General features: G+C 53.2%; 2 protein-coding genes across 7 annotated transcripts in view; one reads left to right on the top strand and one right to left on the bottom strand.

Moving 5' to 3' along the window:
* Positions 1-275: 275 nt before the first annotated feature.
* LOC144153876 (uncharacterized) lies at positions 276-1,959 on the top strand. Of its 3 annotated transcripts, XM_077685623.1 has the most exons (6): positions 276-560; positions 661-751; positions 1,312-1,414; positions 1,534-1,579; positions 1,635-1,767; positions 1,828-1,959. In XM_077685623.1, the coding sequence occupies exons 1-6, from the start codon at positions 553-555 to the stop codon at positions 1,939-1,941; spliced, it is 495 nt and encodes a 164-aa protein (XP_077541749.1). In that variant the 5' UTR covers positions 276-552; the 3' UTR covers positions 1,942-1,959. The 3 variants fall into 3 exon arrangements, with proteins under 3 accessions (XP_077541749.1, XP_077541750.1, XP_077541751.1); XM_077685624.1 differs by lacking the exon at positions 276-560 and having other exon boundaries at positions 664-792; XM_077685625.1 differs by lacking the exons at positions 276-560; positions 661-751; positions 1,312-1,414 and adding an exon at positions 806-1,274.
* A 2,420-nt stretch (positions 1,960-4,379) lies between these two features.
* The window catches only part of Woc (zinc finger protein without children), a 113,637-nt gene continuing 97,457 nt past the window's right edge, over positions 4,380-20,559 (bottom strand). The window contains exons 17-19 of one of the 4 annotated variants that reach the window (XM_077683926.1): positions 6,372-6,570; positions 6,056-6,216; positions 4,380-4,544 (exon numbers count right to left, since the gene is read on the bottom strand). In XM_077683926.1, the coding sequence (XP_077540052.1) occupies positions 4,528-4,544; positions 6,056-6,216; positions 6,372-6,570 (377 nt within the window). In that variant the 3' untranslated portion in view covers positions 4,380-4,527. Of the gene's footprint in view, positions 4,545-6,039; positions 6,217-6,371; positions 6,571-20,559 lie in introns of all 4 variants that reach the window. The other 3 variants (XM_077683924.1, XM_077683925.1, XM_077683927.1) reach the window with 3 other exon arrangements.

Consider the following 20,559-nt stretch of genomic DNA (forward strand, 5'->3'; position numbering starts at 1 on the left):
CAAAATCAATCCGGAGCCCTCCACTATACGGCGCGCCTCATCGCCTTCATTGTCGGCGCGTTGAACCTTACAATCAATCAATCCATCAATCAGTGACTCGTACGCAGTAGCATTCGTGTTCCCGCGCAGTCGACTGTTTCTTCGAGACGTGGCGTTTTTATTCGATTTCAAAAGCCGCGGAAGACGGCCGGTAACGGCCGCATGATCGATAGGACCGTGCAATCGCGCCATGCGAAGCCCCTAGCCGACACGAAGAACCACCAAGCAAGAAGGTTATCTTGCTCGGTGACGCAGCATAAAATGCCTTGTCATGCATGCTCCGGTGGCCGCGCGGCTGCGACTTGATGCGATAACTTTTTCGTTTTGTTTTACAACTGGCAGAATGTTCTGGAAGACGATATCGATGTGAAAGAGTGGCAGGGCAGGCGGTAGCCGACCAACAGCAGCCCTCTGTAATGCCAGGATAAGCGCGTTTTAGAACAAGGGGTACGCTATCTTGCCTGCCTGTTGCGCATCGGGCGCAGAGTAGCTGGCGGCGCGGTGACGGCGGCGATGGACAGGTGAGTTTTTTTCCACGCGGTATACTGTCTATTGGGGAAGTTTGCTTCGCGCTAAGAGGTGTTTTAATGCCATAAGTGTTGTCGTTTTCGTTTCCTTCAGTTGTTTTTCGTTGTGCCTGTGCCATCCCCGCTCCCAACCGGCTCGCTCGGCCAAGCGAATACCCACGAGGGCCTCACGGACTTCCTTCACGGTATGCTGCTTTACAGTCTTCACCGACGACTCTTCCAAGTGGTGAGTTCCGTGGCTGAATGCCCGGTGCGACGTGCGGCGTGCCCACGAAACCGGCTTTCGTATCATTTTTTTCTCGACGCTGTACGTTTGCGTATTTGAATTTTCCTAACCGAGCGCACATTAGCCTCGGAGCCGGACGTTTCCTGGGCCGTCGCGACGCAGGGATTCCGACTGTCGCCAAAGCTTTGCGGTGCGCGTTAGGCTTTAGCTTTCGGGACAGCGGCGCAGTGGCGAAGTTGGAGCCCTTCGTCACTGCCTCTAGCGTCGGACTCAGCTCGGAAGCACCGTTAGGTTGTGGTGATAGTCGGTCTTCCTTTCCGAACGCCGCGGTAGCCGAGGTATATGCACTTCGATAATGCCTTCCGCTCGCACGTCCTCGGTTCACGCGGCGTTCGGAATACAGTCGCCACCTTCAACGAGCATCACTGAAGCACGGAACGCAGCTCTGCGGTCCGCGGCTCCAAATTGGGGTCGTGGCAAAGGCGAGTGATGGAATCGGTGTCCTTGGTTCCTTTTCAGGTTCGCGTCCGGCACCGCCTCCGCCCTCCCCTTTCCCTGACCCTTGCGTCGTGTCTTATTGCACTTGCTCCTTCCCGCAAACATGCACTACTCTTCTGGCTAGGCAGGTACACGTCTCCATCTGTCCTATCTATTGAGCTCGACGACGCGTGTTTTGTACAGAGGTGTTTTCTGGTAATAAAAGTGGTTCTGTCGCTGTTCGTCTGTTACTTTGCCTTTCAGCGTCCCTTCCCGTTCCTGCCAGGCGTAATCATGGTCCCCGCATTCGGTAAGCCGTGATTACCTTCGAAATTGCAACATTTCTAACTTGCCTTTCGTTCCAGACCGCCTTTTGCCTATGCGTACCGGCCACCGCCGAGCAGGACGGGGCCGTCATCGAGACGTCCAGAGTGCCGTTCGAGTCGAGCTGTACATGGCTGCGCCGGTCTTGAAATCATTAAACCCTGTTTGCAATCGGTAAGGAATGGTTATCTCCCTGAACGTAACATTTTTAACGTGATTTGCCTCTTGGTGCAGACCGCCTCCTATCTATGCGTCCTGGTTACCACCTTGGAGGACGGTGCCGTCATCGAGCCTTCACGGATGCCGTTCGAGTCGAGCTGTCCGTCGCTGCGCCTGTCCTGGAATTAAACCCTGTTTGAAACCGGAGTACTGCCTTTGTCGTTTGTTCACAGTCGATGCGGCTCGCTGGCTCTGTCGGCTCGAGCGACATCAGTGTTCATTCTAGGCAACGTGTCCTCCCAGGATTTGGCCCCGGACGGCGAAAAAGGTAAACGGACTGTTGTGTGTGTATATACTTGTACAGGGGAGTTCGGCGTAGCCGCTGGCAAAGTAGCATGCGGACAGAAGTCTGACCGTTCTTGTCGTCACTCGTAGAGTTGAGTGTAATACTCGTACTGTTTAGTTTTCTCAGTGGCTCTAACTGCACCAATTTGTGTCCAGATAAACCATGGCGTGCCATACCAGAGTGTTATCAGATGTAGCTGCTCAAAGATTAGCGATTCAGTATCGACAAGTTTTGTACGTAAATGTGCAGTGAAGGGCTCGATTATGCATAGTGGCAATGCGAAAAACTGTCGCAAAGCGCCTCAGTGACGCTAAGCCCCAAGCAGATCGTCACAGAGGAGCCTAGCAGCCCTGCCAGAGTGGTGCATTACCTGTGCGAAGGATGTGAGCCTGTGGGGAACCCCGACTGAGTTTTCACCCCCAGAGGGACGTTTGCTTCAAACTCACCGGAAATAAACAGTGTGCGCGCGTTCCGGTGTTCGTAGTGATGGCGGCGTCAGTGTCTGTTGACGCTGCCAAGAGTCAAAAGACGTTTGGTTATGTCTCCCGCCTACTTGCTTGGCCAGCGGGCTCCTTCATCTCGAAAGCAAGTGTGCCCTGGCAGAGAATATATTTCCTTCGTGGTCAATAAAAATGCATAAAATGTTTCACGATTGTTGTCCTCCCTTGCTCCACTCACCAAAGCGTTCAGCACTAATCAGAGGCACCGAAAGCACAGCGGCAAACAAATAATGTTCTTATACGGCCATATTTTCGCTTCAAACCAGAGTCCTATTCGACGACAGAAATACATGTACTGAATTAAGTAAAGAAACAGTAATGCTATAACAGACCAAGTAAAAGAAATGAAAGAGAAAGGAACAAAAGTGAAAGAAATTGCTGAAACGGTACTGAATGAGGCTTACGGCCTATGCGCGGGGCTCAATCTCTGACAAGACGACGAAATGTGCCGGCCACTGTATATCGCCATTTAACCTCCACTCGTCATTGGCGCAGAGAAACGCCCTCTCACGGACAGACTCCGCCATTAAATGGCTCTAATAATGTTCCCTAATGCGTGTGGAACTAAACACATGAGTAATTTGCCTGGTCAAGCTAAGGCTGAAAGCTTCAGAACTAGCGCTACTAGCCACGGGTGTATGGGGACGAAATGTACGTCTCAACTCAGCCCGCATGCAGTCTTTGCCTCAGCGCTTTCTAACCATTCCGACGGCGCCGAAAAGGGCCAGGAAGGCGCCAAGAGGCACGATTTGCGTCGCCGTTATCAGGAAAATCTTTTGCTGATAAGGGGGGTCTTTTCAAGCGTTCTTTAGCGAAACTTTTTCCCTCAAAGGGTGTAGGTATAGCCCTGCAAAAGAGAGTCAGCACATACACCCTCAAGGGAGTCAAAGTTTACACCTTTTCGCGCAGCCTAGTTACACCATGGTTACACCTTCGAGTGAAAAGTTTTGCTAAAGAATGCTTGAAAATACCCCCCTTATCAGCAAAAGATTTTCCTGATAACGGCGACGCAAATCGTGCCTCTTGGCGCCTTCCTTGCCCTTTTCGGCGCGGATTGGGGCCCGTAAAGGCCGCGGATAGTCCGCTCTGGTTGCAAACCCCTGCTCGCTCGCTCCGCGGCTCGGGCTCTGGCCTTGGTTTTCCCGCAATCTCACCCAATTTTCCCGCAATTTCCCGCGGCCTTTACGGTCTTTTCTCGCGGCCTTTACGGGCTTCATACGTTTGTAGTACCTCCCCTAGGGACGAAGCGAAAAAAAAAAGAACGAACCCGGGCCAGAGCCCGAGCCGTGGCGGGAGCGAGCAGCCACGGCGCGAGCAAGGGTTTGCAACCAGAGCGGACTGACGGGCCCGAGCCAGAGCCCGCGGCGCGAGCGCGCAGGGGTTTGTAACCAGAGCGGACTGAAACTGGCGACCACATGCAGCCGCTCTTTTAGCGGGGAGGGCATTCCTGGTCTGGCAACCATGGTAGCCCCGCAAAAAAATGGCGGGAAAATTTGCGGGTACGCCAGCCGAAATGCTACCGTTTCCTCTTCGACGTGAGTTTTCATGTGATCTTATTTATTCGTATTCAGAGATCTTAGTGAGTGAGGGTTTGTTCTAAAACGTAGTTTCCCATCCAAATTCCCTTTTATATTCATGTTTTTAATTTTTTTTTCTTTTCAATTCTGTACATGCACGCCACTGTGCTCAAGCTGGCGTAGCCAGCGAGCTCAGGAGCCTTGATAGAGGCAGCAAATATTTAGAAAACTCTTTTATTTTCGCAATTGAAGCAAGGAGTATGAGCGACATGGCGAGATGGTATACGACGTCATGTTTTGGCGGCGTGAAGGATTGCAAGCTTGTACAGAACACGGGCAGGCTTGGACGCGCTTCGGGTTTGGGACTTCAAAGAGGTGTTCTGACTTGTCGAACAAGGCCAGCGCGCTGAAGCTAGGTGAATGCAACATCTGAAAAACAAAGAAGAACAAGAAGAAAAAGACAAAGTTACACATATTCAGCAGTCAGGAACGGAAGCAGCTGCAGGCTGGCGACCCGGTTTATTACAGCTCCATAGTAGGGAAGGGAGCAGGCCGATAAGCATCCTTAGGCACCACAGATTACATGGAATTAGTTTTATAGACTTTCAGTCATGCTTCTACGAGGTCGCGGCTTCGATTCCCGGCCGCGGCGGCCGCTTTTCTGATGGAGGCGAAAAGCAAAAACACCCGTGTGTACGAGATTTCGGCGCACGTTAAAAAAATGGCAGCATCTCAACTCCGTGGATAATGGCGAGGGTGCGGAGCACGGAGACCGTGACATCCAAGTTGCATCCCGAGTGAAATTCGATTTGCGCCCCGACCGTCATTCGATTTCAGTCACTTTGCCTCCGCTTGCCGCGGTTTCGTATTCGGGGAAGCTCGTTGTCTTCGTAGACGTTAGCAGCAGCGTGGAGCGTCTTACGTTCATTTCCGTCCATGGCGGGAAGAGGGTATGGGATTTTCAGAACCCGCTTACATACGCGGTGCACCGCGGCGCCATCTCGCGTTTCCGCGTAGCGCCATTTAGCGTAGTTCGATGCAGTCACTGTGTATTACAACTTGATCACAACCTGACTACACCGGTGCTTTTGTGCGTTTTCTCGTTGCTAGATTATGTTAGTGCCTGTTTTCGAGTGTTTTGGAGTGCTCTTGTACCCTTGGCTCTTGTACCTTTTAGATAGTACTCTTGTACTCTTGTATACTTGTACTCTTGTACCTTTTAGATAGTTTCCGCACAGATTTTCGCTTAATGGTGGTGTGCGCACGGATTGACGCGGACGGACATTGGGAGGTCCTAAGGTACTCCGCACCCTTACAGGCGAGGGAGTAAGCCGTTTGGCTCTCGGGTACTAACGGTCGTAGCCCAAGGGGTAAGACGACTGACACTACCTGTCTGGTCTACCAAACACAGGCTCGAATCCTGCCGGTGCCTGTGTGATTTTTTGCGAATTTAAATGTTATGCGCACGGACGCGGACGGACATGGTCCTAAGGTGCTCCGCACCTAAAAAACGCGCCTCGTCGCCTGCGTTTCGTCGGCGCGTTAAGCGATACAATCAATCAAGCTTTACAGCGCAGGGTATACAGAGCAACACTTCGCCTTCCAGCCAACCCTTCTACAATACGCTTACTCTCAACTGGCACCGTTAACACGATCCCCCAGCCCCTCGAAGACCACCGCCTTAGCCAACTTGCTTGTCTATCCACAACCCCCTAAGGTTCGTTCCTCCTGCATTAACTGAAGCTCACTGCTCCACTTCGACAAGGCCACTGAATTCTCATATGGATAACTTTTGAAATGCACGCTGGCTTTCTCTCACGTTACCTTTTTACGGCCTTTACGAAAGAATTTCTTATGTCATTCGGTAAGTTGGCTTTCCGAATACGGGGTTGGTGAGCCTCACTACGTTGGAACTGGAGCGCACCAAAGGAGCATCGTACCTATGCGCCTCCTGGACAACGTCGAGAAGGCAGAGAGGGGGCCAGCTGGCAGGCGCCTCTGCAGCATCCTAGGAGGCTGTTGATGCGGCGACCAAGCGCCCAGCCTCGCGTGCAGGGCCTTCGCATATCGCAGTCCAAGTCTGACGCCCACGATGGAGAGCCTGTGTGTGCATGGTAACCACAGAGAGGTGTTTTACGTAAGCTTTGCCATTGCCGCAACAGTGCCGCAAATGGCTATGAACCAGCCCATCTGGTCCACATCGCGTGCATCTCACAGGGAGTGAACCAGCTGCTGGCAAGGGCAGGGGGTACTCACACCAATGAGCCCTCTCCATTACCAGGCATGTACGGGCTACCAGCACCACCTTCTGGGCCGAGCAGTGAAAAGCCCTCGCCTAGCGCAAGCACCTGCGGTGCTCGCGATCCGACACGTCCGCACACGGGGCTTCCCAGGCGCAGAACCTTTGCCCGAAACAGGCAGCAGGCACGCCCAGCTCCAAGCCCTCCAGGCGGCCCTGCGACATGTACATATAGAGCGACTTCAGGTGAACCACGGTGTACCCGATTGTGACCAGCCCACGTTCCCGGGATTATCGCCATACCTCGACTCCGAAGGTAACCCAAGAGAAAATGTAACTGGTCCCGGGTGGTGTATGGTTAAATTCCCATTTGGGCCCAGCTGGTCCTTGCTGGTCCCAATTGGTACCAGCTAGTTCCAGCTGGGAAATTAACCATAAAACAGTGGTACCAACTACTATTTTCTCTTGGGAAGGTCACAGTTCTGCAGCAAGAATGAGATTTTTTCGTTGAGTTGTTCTTGTCCGAAATGCAAAAGAAAATTTTTGGCATATAAGCATTCTACGCCCGTACAGCAGCTTCCAGTGTAAGGCCAATGGAGCTCATTCTGTGCAGTCTGCATCGAATTTATGCACTTACGTTATAACATAATTTACGTTACTTTAGCCTCTCGTTTTCTTTTTAAGATAAGACCTGCACTACAAATATATGTGTAGCGCAGGTGTTTTGTTAAAAAAAACGACAGGCTATGAATGATGCATACAAGAAGCGTTATATCGCTAGCAATAATTTCAGCAAATACCAACAAACACACAGATATAAGCACAAGAACAGCGCTGTTAATGGCGAAAATTACATGAACATGGCAGGATTACCCCTAACGCAAAGCGGAATAATTCAGCCATCGGTATTTGTCAAGTCATGCCAGTTGTGATTTCCGTTTCTGTTTTGAGTCTCTAACGCAGCCCATCTCGTAGCTTCTATCAGAGCTCTGAGCGAACATGAGAAGCTCGTAGACATTTCAGTACAGCCCAAATGTTGAGTCTGCTGTACTGAGCTCCCTCTTGGTGTTCTGAAATAGTTGCATTATTCTCTGTCAAGTATTCGATGCTTCGTGCATAAATGCCCTATAGCCTACCTGAAAGCTCGTACTATACAGTAACTTTTCTGGGCGGCCATCCAAGTTATCTTCGTCGATTGTTCTTTTCCCCGGGGCTTCTCCTCCAAGCCGCAGTAGCGCTGAGGATCTCACCCCGGGTATATTCAACCGACAAACTCAGCCTCGATCAAAACTGTACATTTATTTACAGCCCGGCGGGCGACTAAAAAACAGTACTCGCGCGGAGCCCGAAGACGACGGGCCGAGCTCTCCTGCGCCCGGACCGCGTCTCTCTCTTCCTTTTCGAGTTTGGCCTCGGTCGCCGTGGGGTGCGGACGTGTTTTAAATGCAGAGCAGTTTAGTAACTCACGATGTCACCCGCGTTGGCGTCCGTAGTCCGCATCACTACGTAGTCCGCACCCTACACTATATAAAGAAATAATACCTTCCGGCGCCAGGTTTCGATCCCACGACTCTGCGGGCGGAACGCAAGGTACACGGCACTTTGCCGACTGCTCCACGGAGCCGACACAGAATGGAAGGTTACGCACGCGCCTTATATCCTTGACTCATTCAACCGTCGGCCACAGGTGCGCCCTCTCCCCCGCGTCCTCCTCGCCTTCTCTCCGCTCGCAACACCCTCTCTCGCCGCGTTCGGTTCGCGTTCATGTGGTGGCGCGATTTCGGCGCTATAACACTCTCTCGCGAAGGGCATTGGATTGGATTCGATTGGATTGGCTTGGCTTGGCTTGAATTGGATTTGGATTGGGTTGGATTAAAGTGGATTGTGTTGGATTGTGTTGCGTCATAGCCGCGCCACGTTGCGTCGTAGCCTCTCCACGTTGCGTAATAGCCGCGGCAGGGGGTTCACGGCACGTTTCACGTTTCACCATCGACTTCATCGACAATGTCTACGCTGGAAGACAACAATTACAACAACAACAACCAATACGTAATCCATAAGACTTGCAGGCACGCCCCCCGCGGAAATGCTCTGCATTTGATCGTGCCCCTCGCGAGGAGGATGTTTTTTCGTTCGCTCCTGCGCGGCCGGGGCGGTATCGCGATTATGCCGGCCACGCGTCGCGAGCCATGGGTGTTTTGTTTGGGCGGCGCGCGCTCTGCTGCGTGGGGCCGTCGAGCGCCTGCTCCCGCTCGCCAGTAACCGCTCGTCTGCCTCGAACTTCACCCAGCAAGCTCCCCACACTTCGGACCTCCGCGCACGACTCTTCGCAGCACAGCCTCGCCTCTACGCTCCACCGCTCCCGTCGAGAACTTCTCCCGGACGCAGCATGACGCCAGGACCTGTGTTTGTGATGTGTACGGTGCTCGGTGGCCCCCAGTGACTGTGGCAACGCTTCTTTTCCTCGCGGCGCCTCAACTTTTCTCTTTACCTACCTCCTTTTTCTCTACCCTATTCTATTCATCCCCTTCTATATTCCCTACCCCCCGGACTGGGTTGTATGCCGGTGAGCCCCCAGATGGGCTCAATAATATCCCCAGTCCATTTCTTTTCCTTTTTCATCGAACCACTTAGTAGTAGTAGTCTCTTCCTTTTCCATTCCTCTTGCCGCCGAGGGCCGTGGAAGAAGGAAAAGCCAGTCATCTTCGTCGGTGGCCATCCCATGTGGTGGCGGTTAGGACATCCGGTGCGAGCAGGCGCGGCGTTTGTCGGAATGCGCGGCGTTCGAAAGCGCCGTGCAACACGTGCTTTCCATTTCCGCGCTGCTCGCCCCAGGGCCCGCGCCAGTTCGTGCGTCGAAGCGCCCGACACCTCCACCACCACTGTGAAACATAACTTCAGGAATGTTTCACACACGAAACACACACCACACACACTTTTGGCACGTGCACCATCGTTCCTTCAGTTGACACAACAATCAGCACGGCCAGTGCCCCTTGACCCTGGCTGCAGATCACCATGACAAATTAGCCTCAATCCTCACCAGCTCATTCAGAGCGAGCGACCTTTAGAAGGAGGTACGCACCGGCCGTCGTCGTCCGAAAACACCCTTGCCACGCGGCGCACCTCGTTGCACAACAGTATCCGGGGCCCCTCTCCTCCTCGCTTTGTCGCTCGAGAAGGGACCGCTGCCGGCTTGTCAGCATGCGTTGCAGCCACGCTGCACTCAACTAACTGACGCTTCCGCCCCTTTCCAGGCGAACCCTCGGGTTCGGCCGCTGCTGACCCACCGTCATAGGTCGGCAAAACAGAAAGAACTCACTCAAACTCAATCACATTTTTTTTATTTACGCTGTACTCAATCAAACTCAGACTCAAAAAGTTCGTCTGTTCACAAAATCACTCGTACTCACTCATCAAATAATCATTTGTAATAGTACTCACTTGTACTCAAACTCATTTGTCCTCAAGAGTATTCGTACTCAATCTGTACTCATGAGTACTGAATCTGTACTCATGAGTACTCACTCTGTACTCATGAGTACTCAATGAGTACTACTGCTCATGAGTACTACTCATGAGTACTACTCATTCTGCACTCGCGAGTACTACTCATTCTGCACTCACGAGTACTACTCATTCTGCACTCATGAGTACTACTCATTCTGCACTCATGAGTACTCAATCAGTACTCATGAGTACTCAATTTGTATTACTCACGAATAATCAACTTATCTGCACTGTTAGCTAGGTCGTAGCTCGAATGAAAGACTAAGTAGAAAAAATAAATTGTTTAATTGATTAGAAAAACACAGGTTGCATATAAATCAGGACAGAGGAAGAAAACGTCTGACGCGGTGCACTGTCGTTGGGAGACTTACTGTGCGAAGGCAAGTACACTGTACATGTGAGAAAGCGAAATGGAACGTAAGCACTCGCGTTGCGCCTGGCGTCTCGTCTTGTTCTCAGGCCGGGTCGGGCTCAGGGGAGCTCGGGGCTTGTCGGTGCGGCCGTGGCCGTAAACTGCGTTTTTCTGCGTGTCTTCGGGTGGCAGCTTTTGTCGCCCTTTTTCGTTTCCAGGCGCATTGATACGCATCCTAATCGTGCTCTGAATCCGAAATGCGCCTGCCCCCAGGCACAATGAAGCGTTCGCGTAGATTGACGTCCGTTCGTATCCAGATCACTGTCCGCTTGTTCACAGATGCTCAATGCTGGCGTTTGTTTTTGTTGTTCCAGATACTAGAAACTTCGTTAAGAGGGTGTTCGTCTCGTTGAGTTTCGGTGAATTTCAAATCTGCTTGATTTTATTGTGTGTGTGCCGTGGGATTCACTTCGTCAGACCTGAACTTGACAGTGTTTACGGCGTTGCGTTGGTTGCGCCGCTTCCGTCGGCGATTGTGTTCGTGTAGCTCGTCGCGTGCTTGATGCATGTGGGGGCGTAGTCGTCTGGTTTGTCCGGTGGCGAGCTGCGCTGTGTAGGGATGGCATAGTTTGGCACGTTGAGGACGTTGTTTGAATTGACGCGTGCGTTGCGTATGGTGCGGGAGCCGTTTGGCTTTTCGTTTAGTGTGCGGTAGCGGGGCGTTTTCGTAGGGTGGCATGGCTGATCGGTCAAAGTCGTTGCGGTTCCGTGCTCGCAGTCGCCGTGGTTGTTTCGGAAGGGAAACAGTTGTGGTGGGGAAGCGGGCGTAGTTCGTGCCGTCCGTTCGGTCCCACATTCCTCGGCGTCGCAAGCGTGACTTCATCGTCAGGGCATTCGATGCTTCGTCTGGATCGGGTTCATTTGTTGCCGTTCTTGCCGTGTCCGTGTCGTCGCTCAAGACCTCGTCTTTTGCCCGTTATTTCGAGAATGCTATAATCGCTATCTCTCCCATACAAGTAGGATCCGTTTATCGCGAGTCCGCTTGCTCGCGGTTGCGTCCTCTCTTACGAAATGTTGTTTGTCTTGTGAGTCTCGATCGCAGCGCGGGTGCCGGTGATCTTGTTAATTCTGGCTCGGACATGCCGCGTGCGCTGGCCGTGTCTTAGCTAGTCGACGGACCTACTTGCACGAGTGTCATGTCGTTCGTCCGCTGGACTCGGGCGGGAGCAGCGGGTGTCAGAGAGCTCGTACTTTCCGGTAGGGTTGAACCGCGTGCGCTGGGTCTTTTGTTGCTTGTGGCCAGGTGATTTCTGCGGTTGTAACATTCGCTGGCCAAGTCCGGATAGCACCTGCAGTGGGAGCGGAGGATGTCGCGAACAGCAGTTTCCTCCGTGTGTGCTGCGGCTTCGTGGCGTTCCGTGCGTTCTGCATTTCGTTCTCCGTGGTCAGCTCCACTGGTTCAAGTTGGATGTCGTTCGTCACTTCTGGTGCGTTTCGTGCGCTGTGCGTCTCGTTTTATCTATGAAACTCCCCTATGATTGGGGTGCGGTCGTTCGCCACGTATGGTGCGTTTCGGGCGCGGTGCGTCTTGCTCGCTTGTCGTGGCCATATCCACCAATCCGGATGCGATGTCGCTGGTTGCGTGGACCCGCGCCGGGACAGCACGTGCGGAAAATGTACGTACCGGCTCCGTTGCGTTCCGTGCTCTCAGCGTTCCGTTCGTGTACGTCTGTAGCGGAAGAGCGGGTGCCAGGAACGTGGTGCCTTCTGGCTCGTGCGCGCTGCGTACGTTGCGCGTCTCGTTGCTTGTTGCTGGAATTACCTGCGCGTGGGCGATGTAGCTCGTGGGCGATGTAGCAGAGCAACGTGTGTTCGTGATCTCGCCAGAAATGCACTGACCTTCGATGCGTCTCCGTAATCGTGGCGATTACCTGGGAAAGGTCCGGTGAGCACGCAATCACAATTTTGCATGCGTCGTCTCGTTAATGTGCGTGCCGTCGTGCATTCTGCCTGTGCTCAGATCTCATGCAGTCCAGGTACCGGGGAAAACGTGCGGCCGACACTCGCCAGTTGTCTCAGAAAACTTTCTCGTTCATCACGCAGCCTTCTGCTCTCAAACAGCGCCGCTTGCAGGGTCATCTGCCGTTTGTTGTCGGAGGCAGCCTGAAGTAACGCTGGCACATTCGTTCGTTTGGAGAGATGGCGACGTTCTTCGTTGTCCTCTAGAAGACGCAAGATGATGTCGTCCTTACGGCCAGAGCAGGGTAGCCCTCGTAATCGAAGTGCGCTCACGAACTGCTGTTTCTTCGTAGAGCATAGGACGTAGCGTTCCGTTGAAGTCAGCACTGTGTCGACCATCGCTGGCGTGGAGTTCGTCGGTGCCCCATGTCTGCGTGCTGCACTCTCGTAGTCGTGGTGCGGTCCGTCCAGGTTGTTCGTCCGTTCGTCCTCCCGTGGCCTTAAATCATGATCCTGTCGACTGCAACATCTTAGCTAGGTCGTGGCTCGAATGAAAGCTAAAAAGAAAAAAATAAAATGTTTAACTAATTAGAAATACTGACATTATACATCAGGACAGAGGAGCCTGAGAAGAAAACGACTTACACGGTGCATTGTCGTAGGGCTTCCCACTGCGTGAAGGCACGTACACGGGAGAGAGCGAAACGGGACGTACGCACTCGCGTTTTGAATCGCGGGGCAGTTGGCCAGTTGTAGAGAGGGCGCATTATGTACGTGAAGCTACTTAACGGCAACCCCAGTAGCTCCCATGTGTACAGCGGGGCGTGATATTAAGTTGCAATAATGAATTATCTTTATGACGGACACAGGCAGACAGACTGACAGGCCAACATTGTCGCGCTCAAGTGGCGAAAGAAAGACTATCGTCTTTAAAACCATCTGGAAAGAGACGCTGCCGCCGCTGTTCCGAATTCTGCGAACATTGCGCAACCGTACCCCTCGCAACTGCCTCCATCCCGCAAAGTAAGAGATAAACAGAAAGACGAAAACCGGCTAGCGCGCGAAAAGCCAAAGAGGGAGGTCCCGCCGCGAAAAAGGGACAGGACGGGCACTACGCGTCGTTGTGTCTATTTCCGTTAACAGCTTGGCCAAAACCCACACGGGTCTGATCTTACTAATTTTTCTATGCGTGTGTGTGCGGTTAACCAGAGCGCCTGACACAATGACACAAATTTGCTGCACCTGGCGACGCGCCGACGGTGTGCCCGATTCGCGCCTCGGTCAGCCAGCCCGCGGCAGACGTGCCGCAACTGGCGGCACACGGCGCCGCCGAGTCTACTATCCTTTTCCCAGTGAGACGGCCGCACCAAATTATGCTTGGGACGACCGGCCCGCAAAAGACACGCAGCGACGAGTAGACACTGGAGACGGCGCCGCTGAGTCGCCTCCCCTTTCCCATTCGTGGCTCGGCTGACGCAATCACTTCGCCTGCATTCGCCGGATTCAAACTGCGGCCAGTGATAGTCCTGATTGGAAAGATTCGAACTGCACGTGGCTGCGGCCGAACCCCGGGGGTATAAAACCAGCCCTGAAGCAGCGGCTGTGCAGCGGCATTTCATCGGAGGCACTGAGTTGAGAAGTGCCTTTGTGCGAGCCATGTAACGCTCTTGCTACCTTTGTATATATTGTATATGAATGCAGCTTAAAATCACCGTCGGCTCGACAACTTCATCGCTCTCCTCTGCGCCGCGTCGATGGCGGACTGAGCAGGGCAACGTCGCAACATCTATGCATCTGTATTGTTAACCTGTGGCTTTTGTATCTATGTTGTTCAACGCGCCCCTTATGTAACACCCCCTGTGGGGGCTTTAAGAAAATTAAGTGAAGTGAATCGAACAGTGGTGACTGAGCTAGAATGGCCCAATCCCAACAGTGTGTGTGTCAATTCAAAACAATTCCTTCACGAGGCCACTCACAGTGCGAGCTTAAACTCCGCGGTATAGTTGCTAGCGAGGGGTGGTCGCCCCGCCTGTAAACAGTAGTGAAGTTAGGGGAATAACAACCACCGAAATTCACCATCATCGTCAGCGCCCTTATTACACGGTGGCATAAACGAGAAGCGGCGAATCGGGTTGCCACTCGAAAGTAAAGCCACTCGAAAGCAAAATGCTCCTCCAGCGGCAAGATGACAGAGCTATTCGACAAAATATGCGAGGCTAAACAAGGCGCCGCACGCGTTGAACTGGATATTATGATGTCCGATTCACAACTCACAAACGTGCTTAGGTGTACTCGGATATTTTATTTCCATTGCTGGGGCAAATTCCACCGCCGCGCCTGCACGCCGTAGTGCACGGTGGGGCTATATGCTCACTTGTAAATGGCACTACACGAGACCATATTACTAGCGAACCTGAGCAAAATGTTTCAAAATGGGAACCTAATAAAACCATACGGGCGCACGTACATCAGCCAAACTGTCGCTTGAATACGCACAGCTAACGTTACAAACCGCGCAGTCGGTTTGACGCGAGTTACGTAAATTAACTGCGACTGTTGAAATGAGCGGTTCGGCTCACGAAACGACTACACAGCGTGACATGCGTCTATGGAAACTTCTGAAGACTGAAAAAGAGGGACTTCAGTACGCCTAGTTAGTGCGTTGTTAGCAGCCTCCACCGCCTCTACCCTAAAACAATTGGAAGGGAGCAAGCGCAATGAAGCCGCCATGCGTTCACAGGCCGCGTCAACAAAAATAACTGCGGCAGTCAACAAGTCCCATCAGAGAAGAGCAACTGCGGCCGGGTTTCCCGCCGGGCCCTCACCCCCTCCTTTTTCCCTCTTCACCGTGACCCCTTTGCGAGCGACCGCCGAAAAACGCTTACAGCGCCAAATAGGGACCGGGAAAGGAGGGAGGTGCAGTTTTCGTTGTGCAATTTTACCATGCTTGACAGTTAAGGTGCACAGCGTCACCGCTAAATGTTTGCGACTCGTATACGCGCGTCCGGACTCGAGCTCGTGATAAAACTTGTTTGCACTCCTGTACTCAGGAGTGCATATACTAATGAATACACAGTACTCATGAGTACACAGTATTCATGAGTATTGTACTCATGAGTGCTGTGTACTCATGAGTACTGTGTACTCATGAGTACTGTGTATTCATGAGTATTGTGTACTCATGAGTACTGTGTATTCATGAGTACTGTGTACTCATGAGTACTGTGTACTCATGAGTACTGTGTATTCATGAGTACTCCTACTCATTAGTACTCAAACTCATGAGTACTCATACTCATGAATACTGTACTCATGAGTACTCATACTCATGAGTAGTGTACTCATGAGTACTGTACTCACGAGTAGTGGACTTACCCCTGTACTCACTCGTCATCGTACTCACTGTTTTTTTTCTGGGTGTGTGATCACTCATCATCGTACTCACTCGTGAGTTTGAGTACAAATGAGTACAAATGAGTGTACTCACGAGTGAGTACGCCGACCTATGCCCACCGTACGCGCACGAGGTGTCATTCTCTACGACACACCTTTGGTCAGGGTAAGCAGCAGAGGGCTGCTTCGTGGGCACGTTAACGCGGTCATGTAATGCCGGAGAGGCTATCTCTTCAGTCACTGCAGTTCTACCTGCAACTGCCTGGGGCTGCATTACATGAGCGGCCGTACCCTTATTTGCACTTCCCTCTCCCAATTCGCTGGAGCTTCCCATGGCAATCGCATTTTCGCGACTCGACATTTGGGTATCTCCAGAAACACAAGATGCAGTGCGCGCGACACCAACTGCATCCGATTCCTCGCGCGATTCCCGTGCTGCTGCATCCTGCAAAGCAACTGGCTGGTCGCCCCCGCTCCCGGAACGTTCTCCGTCTCCGAAGGCGGCGACACGCTTAACTGAAGCCAGCCCCAGCCCCTTCAGAACGGTTGATTTAACAACTGCATAGTTGCTCCTCTTCGTTCTGTGCGAACCCTCGCGTTCGGCAGCTACTGAACCACCGTTCAAGCACAAAGCGCCGTTCTCTACCACATCTACCACACACTGTTGTGTGACGCAAGGAGCAGTGAGGGGCTCATCGGCCACATGAACGCGAACATGCGACGCAGCGGAGCCTGTCTCTCTTGCTATCAGCTTTTTCAGGGGCATGCGCACACTCTCATTCACCTCTGACTGCCTGTCATTTCCAAATGCAGCCTCGCGCGTAACACCTTCCTTCACCTCCATCTTCATTTCGGTGAAGCTTTCTACGCGGGATGCTTCACTATCCTGCTCCCCGGTTGCAGGAAATCTGAGCGCCCACGAAGGAACGCGCGCCACTATCCTCTCTTCGCTTTTCCCGCGAGATTCTGATAGTGCCCCATCCCGCGAAACAGGACGCTCATGCACGCCCAGTGAATTGGTTCCACCCAGCACATCTTTCGGCGTACTGGCGCACCCCAGTCCATTCTCTCCCTCAGTGCCGAACATTACTTGTTGAGCAATCGGTGAGGCAGGAACATTGTTAGCTCTCTTAAAGCGTTCACTCTTGGAACGTTCCGCCGCTAACTCTGCCTCAGCGATTCTCAACTTCGCCTGCAATAGCGCCTTCTGCTCAGCGAACGACATGGCTGACGTAATCCTGACGCTTGCTGCCTCGTCAGCCCTCACACTCAGCTCCATCTCACCATGCCTAGCTAACCGGCCCCCATTATCTCAGGGCTGCTCATGAGGCACCCCCTACATGTCATGGTGAGCCACGCACCCAAGATCAAGAGAGGCACTGACCTGCATAGTTCGGTGCTTGTAGAGATGCCGCACCGGTGCAGATGGGGTATCCATTTAGGCGCGGCTCCTTCAGGCGAGGGTGTCCGCCAAACAATGGCCAGCTGATTTCTCGCCTGCCGACAGCTCGCTGCTCCTGCCGCTCCGCGCTCAATGGGCTGCTGATGCCTCCACTGACCGCTGGTCAAGCTGCTTCTCCGCCGCTCAGCATGCCGCAGAGATTCCCTCGGTCGCCGTTGAGAAGTCCGTTTAGCGCCGATGGAGCCGCTTCTCGACCTGGTTGGTTAGCTCGCTGCTCCTGCCGGTCTCGTTCAGCAGACCGCAATTTCTCCGCCTGCTCCGTCCGTCGAGGGCCCGTCTCGCCCGCCGGCTGGCTGAGTCGTCGCTGTTGAAGATCCTGCCGACTGCGCCAGTTATCTTCGTCGATTGTTCTTTTCCCCGGGGCTTCCCCTCCAAGCCGCAGTAGCGCTGAGGATCTCACCCCGGGTATCTTCAACCGACAAACTCAGCTTCGATCAAAACTACATTTATTTACAGCCCAGCGGGCGACTAAAAAACAGTACTCGCGCGGAGCCCGAAGACGACGGGCCGAGCTCTCCTGCGCCCGGACCGCGTCTCTCTCTTCCTTTTCCATTCCTCTTGCCGCCTGATCGTTACGACTGTCACCACGACTAGTCGTACGCGTGAATTTGAGACACATGACCCGATGCGCGCATGCGATGCGTCGTCGGCGTCGCTCCACCCACCGTTTTTGCTCCATGGTCAACTACGACTATCGCTGAGCTGAATTTGTAGATTCCGCGCGTTCAATCGCAAAAAAAATGGATAAAGCAGGCAATCGCGAAGCGTTTCCTGCCTTCGGAAACAGTTCGCGCACACGCCGGCCGCGCCTGCCTGCTCGGACACTCGCGGCTCGAACCGGCGCAGACCACGGTAGCAACCGCTTGTCGCTGCTCTTCTGAATCAATCTGATCGTTAAAATGAAGTTCCACATGCGAGAAAGTAGGTGTTAGTGTGGTGAAAAATTGTGCTGGGGATTGTTATCAGGGCTTATTTTAAAAGCGGCGATCAGATGTCTGCCGCGATGCAAGCCTACGCTGACCGGACGCCGCGGCGCGCGGCGGGCGGTGCGCCGACAGGTCGAGAGATGGCAATACCTGCGCGGAAGCATCGAAACAGGCTACGCAGATGTTCAACTACGACGATCGCTGGGCTGAATTTGTAGATTCCGCGCGTTTGTTCGCAAGAAATTGATAAAGCAGGCAATCGCGAAGCGTTTTCTGCCTTCGGAAACAGTCCGCGCACACGTCGGTCGCGCCTGCCAGCTCGGCACACTCAGCGGCTCGAACCGGCGCAGACCACGGTAGCAACCGCGCTTGTCGCTGCTCTTCTGAATCAATCTGATCGCTAAAAAAAAGTAGCTTATGCGAGAAAAGGGATGATAGTGTGGTGAAAAGTTGTGTTACGGATTGTCATTCGCAGTTACACAGATAGCGGCGCAGTTACACAGTTAGCATCCGCCAGGATGCTAAGCCTAAAGTTTCCAACACCCGAGCCGACCAGAGCAACGCACGCCGGTTGCGGGGGGTTGGGGCTCAGCGGGCTCTCATTGGCTGTGGCCTCACGACGATTGCAACGATATCACGACTGCATCTGGCTTGCCAGACGCACGTCGTGAGCCTCCTTCGACCAGCGATCGACGCCAAAACGGGTCCTAACGATCAATCGTAACGAGCAGTCGCATGCGAATCGCGTGAACTAGTCGTACATGTGTCCAGCGCTTTAGCATAGCGTGCTCCGTCCGCTAACGCTACGGCGGCGGGTAGCGGGGCACGACTGGGGAGAGCAAATTCGTCACGGTGGGGTGGATTAGTTCCGCGCGGCCTGCCTTCGTCATGCCCGCGCTTTCCCTCCCCTGAGGGGCAACCTCCTCGCACTCCCCGCGCGCGCATGCGCAGTCAGGTCCCGCTTCCCGCTTACCTTTCCATTGGGCGAACAGGAGCACTTCTAACTGCACCCAAAGTTTCTGGCGTCTTCCAGTGGTCGGGCAGGAGCAGGGGCGTTGCGTTTCATTGGTCGAGGAGGAGCACTTTTTTGGCGCCGAGAGCAGCCGAGAGCAGTTCTCGGTGCTCCGTCGCCAGCGGCGGAGTAACAGGGAACGCCGAGGAAGTCACATGACCTCTTTTACGTCATTTCTGGTTTTATCCCCGGGTGGCGGAAAAAAAATCGCGGAATCCAGCAGCCGCGATAGTCGCTCAGTGCGTACGGCAGCAGCTAAGCCCGGCCGTCTGGACGATGCTGCTACTTTTAGATGATGAAAGCACCACAGATTCAAGCGCAAACTAATCATCGGACAGCAGCAGCCGCAGCGACGACGACAATTTGACATTGCATGAGTTTATGTTCGAGCACCTGTTCACCCCGCCGGAGCAGCGACCGAAGGTAGAGTCGTATCTTTAAAAGACGGATGCTGTTATCGTTCGCAGCTAATTTTTGGGAGATACGATGGTGACCCTATCATGGACATGAACATCCGCTCGGCTTCTTCATTCGTCGCCATGCGGAAGGCAGACACAAAATCACCGGCACGTATCTGGCAAAACTGGCGAGGAACAGCGTGCGGACAACACGAGCGCGCGAAATGCTCCGGGAAGCGAGAGCGGGAAAAGTTTGGTCACATGACTCTTCACATCACGCCCTCCCCCTCTTTTCACTGCTCCCGGAGCAGCGCGAATGTTTCATTCGCGGAACGAAAGCACACGTCCCCGTTACTCCCGTGTGCTGCTCTGGCTGCTCGCTCCACTTGCTCCTGTTCTCCCAATGGAATTCGCCATTAGTGTAGCGTACGGGAGCCGCTATGCTAAAACTCTCTATTGCCGTTATCGCGCCGGTCGGGGCTGGAAAAAGTACAGAACAAGGCGCACGTTCAGTTCAAACAACTTCGTCAAAAACCAAATAAATACTAACCGCTGCTGGCAAGATTTTTCTCACCAGATTGAAAAAAAAAATAAAAATAAAGAAGGGAGCACATTTGGTAGCAATCAGCCTCGGGAAAGGTCACTGTTGCACTACGCCGGCGACAGTGCAGTGCTTTCGTCACTGCGTGTCATCATTATCAAAAGAGTTGGCGCGGCCTCCCTGCTAACAGGAATAAAAGTGCCCTTGTAAACAAAAAAATTCACAGCATATCCACGGGGTGAATGATGATGAGTGGGCGAAGCTCCTGAGGGGAAATCATCGGTAAAACCGTGACTCTTCAGTGAAAGTTCGCCCACTACATCTGTGTCCGAACGTAACGTCTAGAAAGTCTCGCTTAAACCGCGCGTTGGCACCTTGGGGCTGAGCTCGCCTGATGCGTTTTGCAGACGCCTCACGAGCTCTCACTGCATCGGGGTCTGCCTGCCGATACGCGCGCTTTCTATGAACACTTCCCCGACAGAGTGTGATGAATGCCACGTACCGATAAATCAAGAGCACATGCTATGGCTATGCCCCAAGGTAGATAGAAGCAGTATCCGCAGGGAGTGGCTGACTCAACCGGCCACGCTAGAGCAGCAGCTATCGTTGGCAAGCTTTGTCCAAAAGACCATAGGCACCCCCGCCTTCCCGG

This window comes from Haemaphysalis longicornis, unplaced genomic scaffold (assembly GCF_048455015.1).
Source record: "Haemaphysalis longicornis isolate Haplotype H1 unplaced genomic scaffold, Haemaphysalis longicornis Haplotype H1 scaffold_9, whole genome shotgun sequence".
NCBI classification, from domain to species: Eukaryota; Metazoa; Arthropoda; class Arachnida; order Ixodida; family Ixodidae; genus Haemaphysalis; species Haemaphysalis longicornis.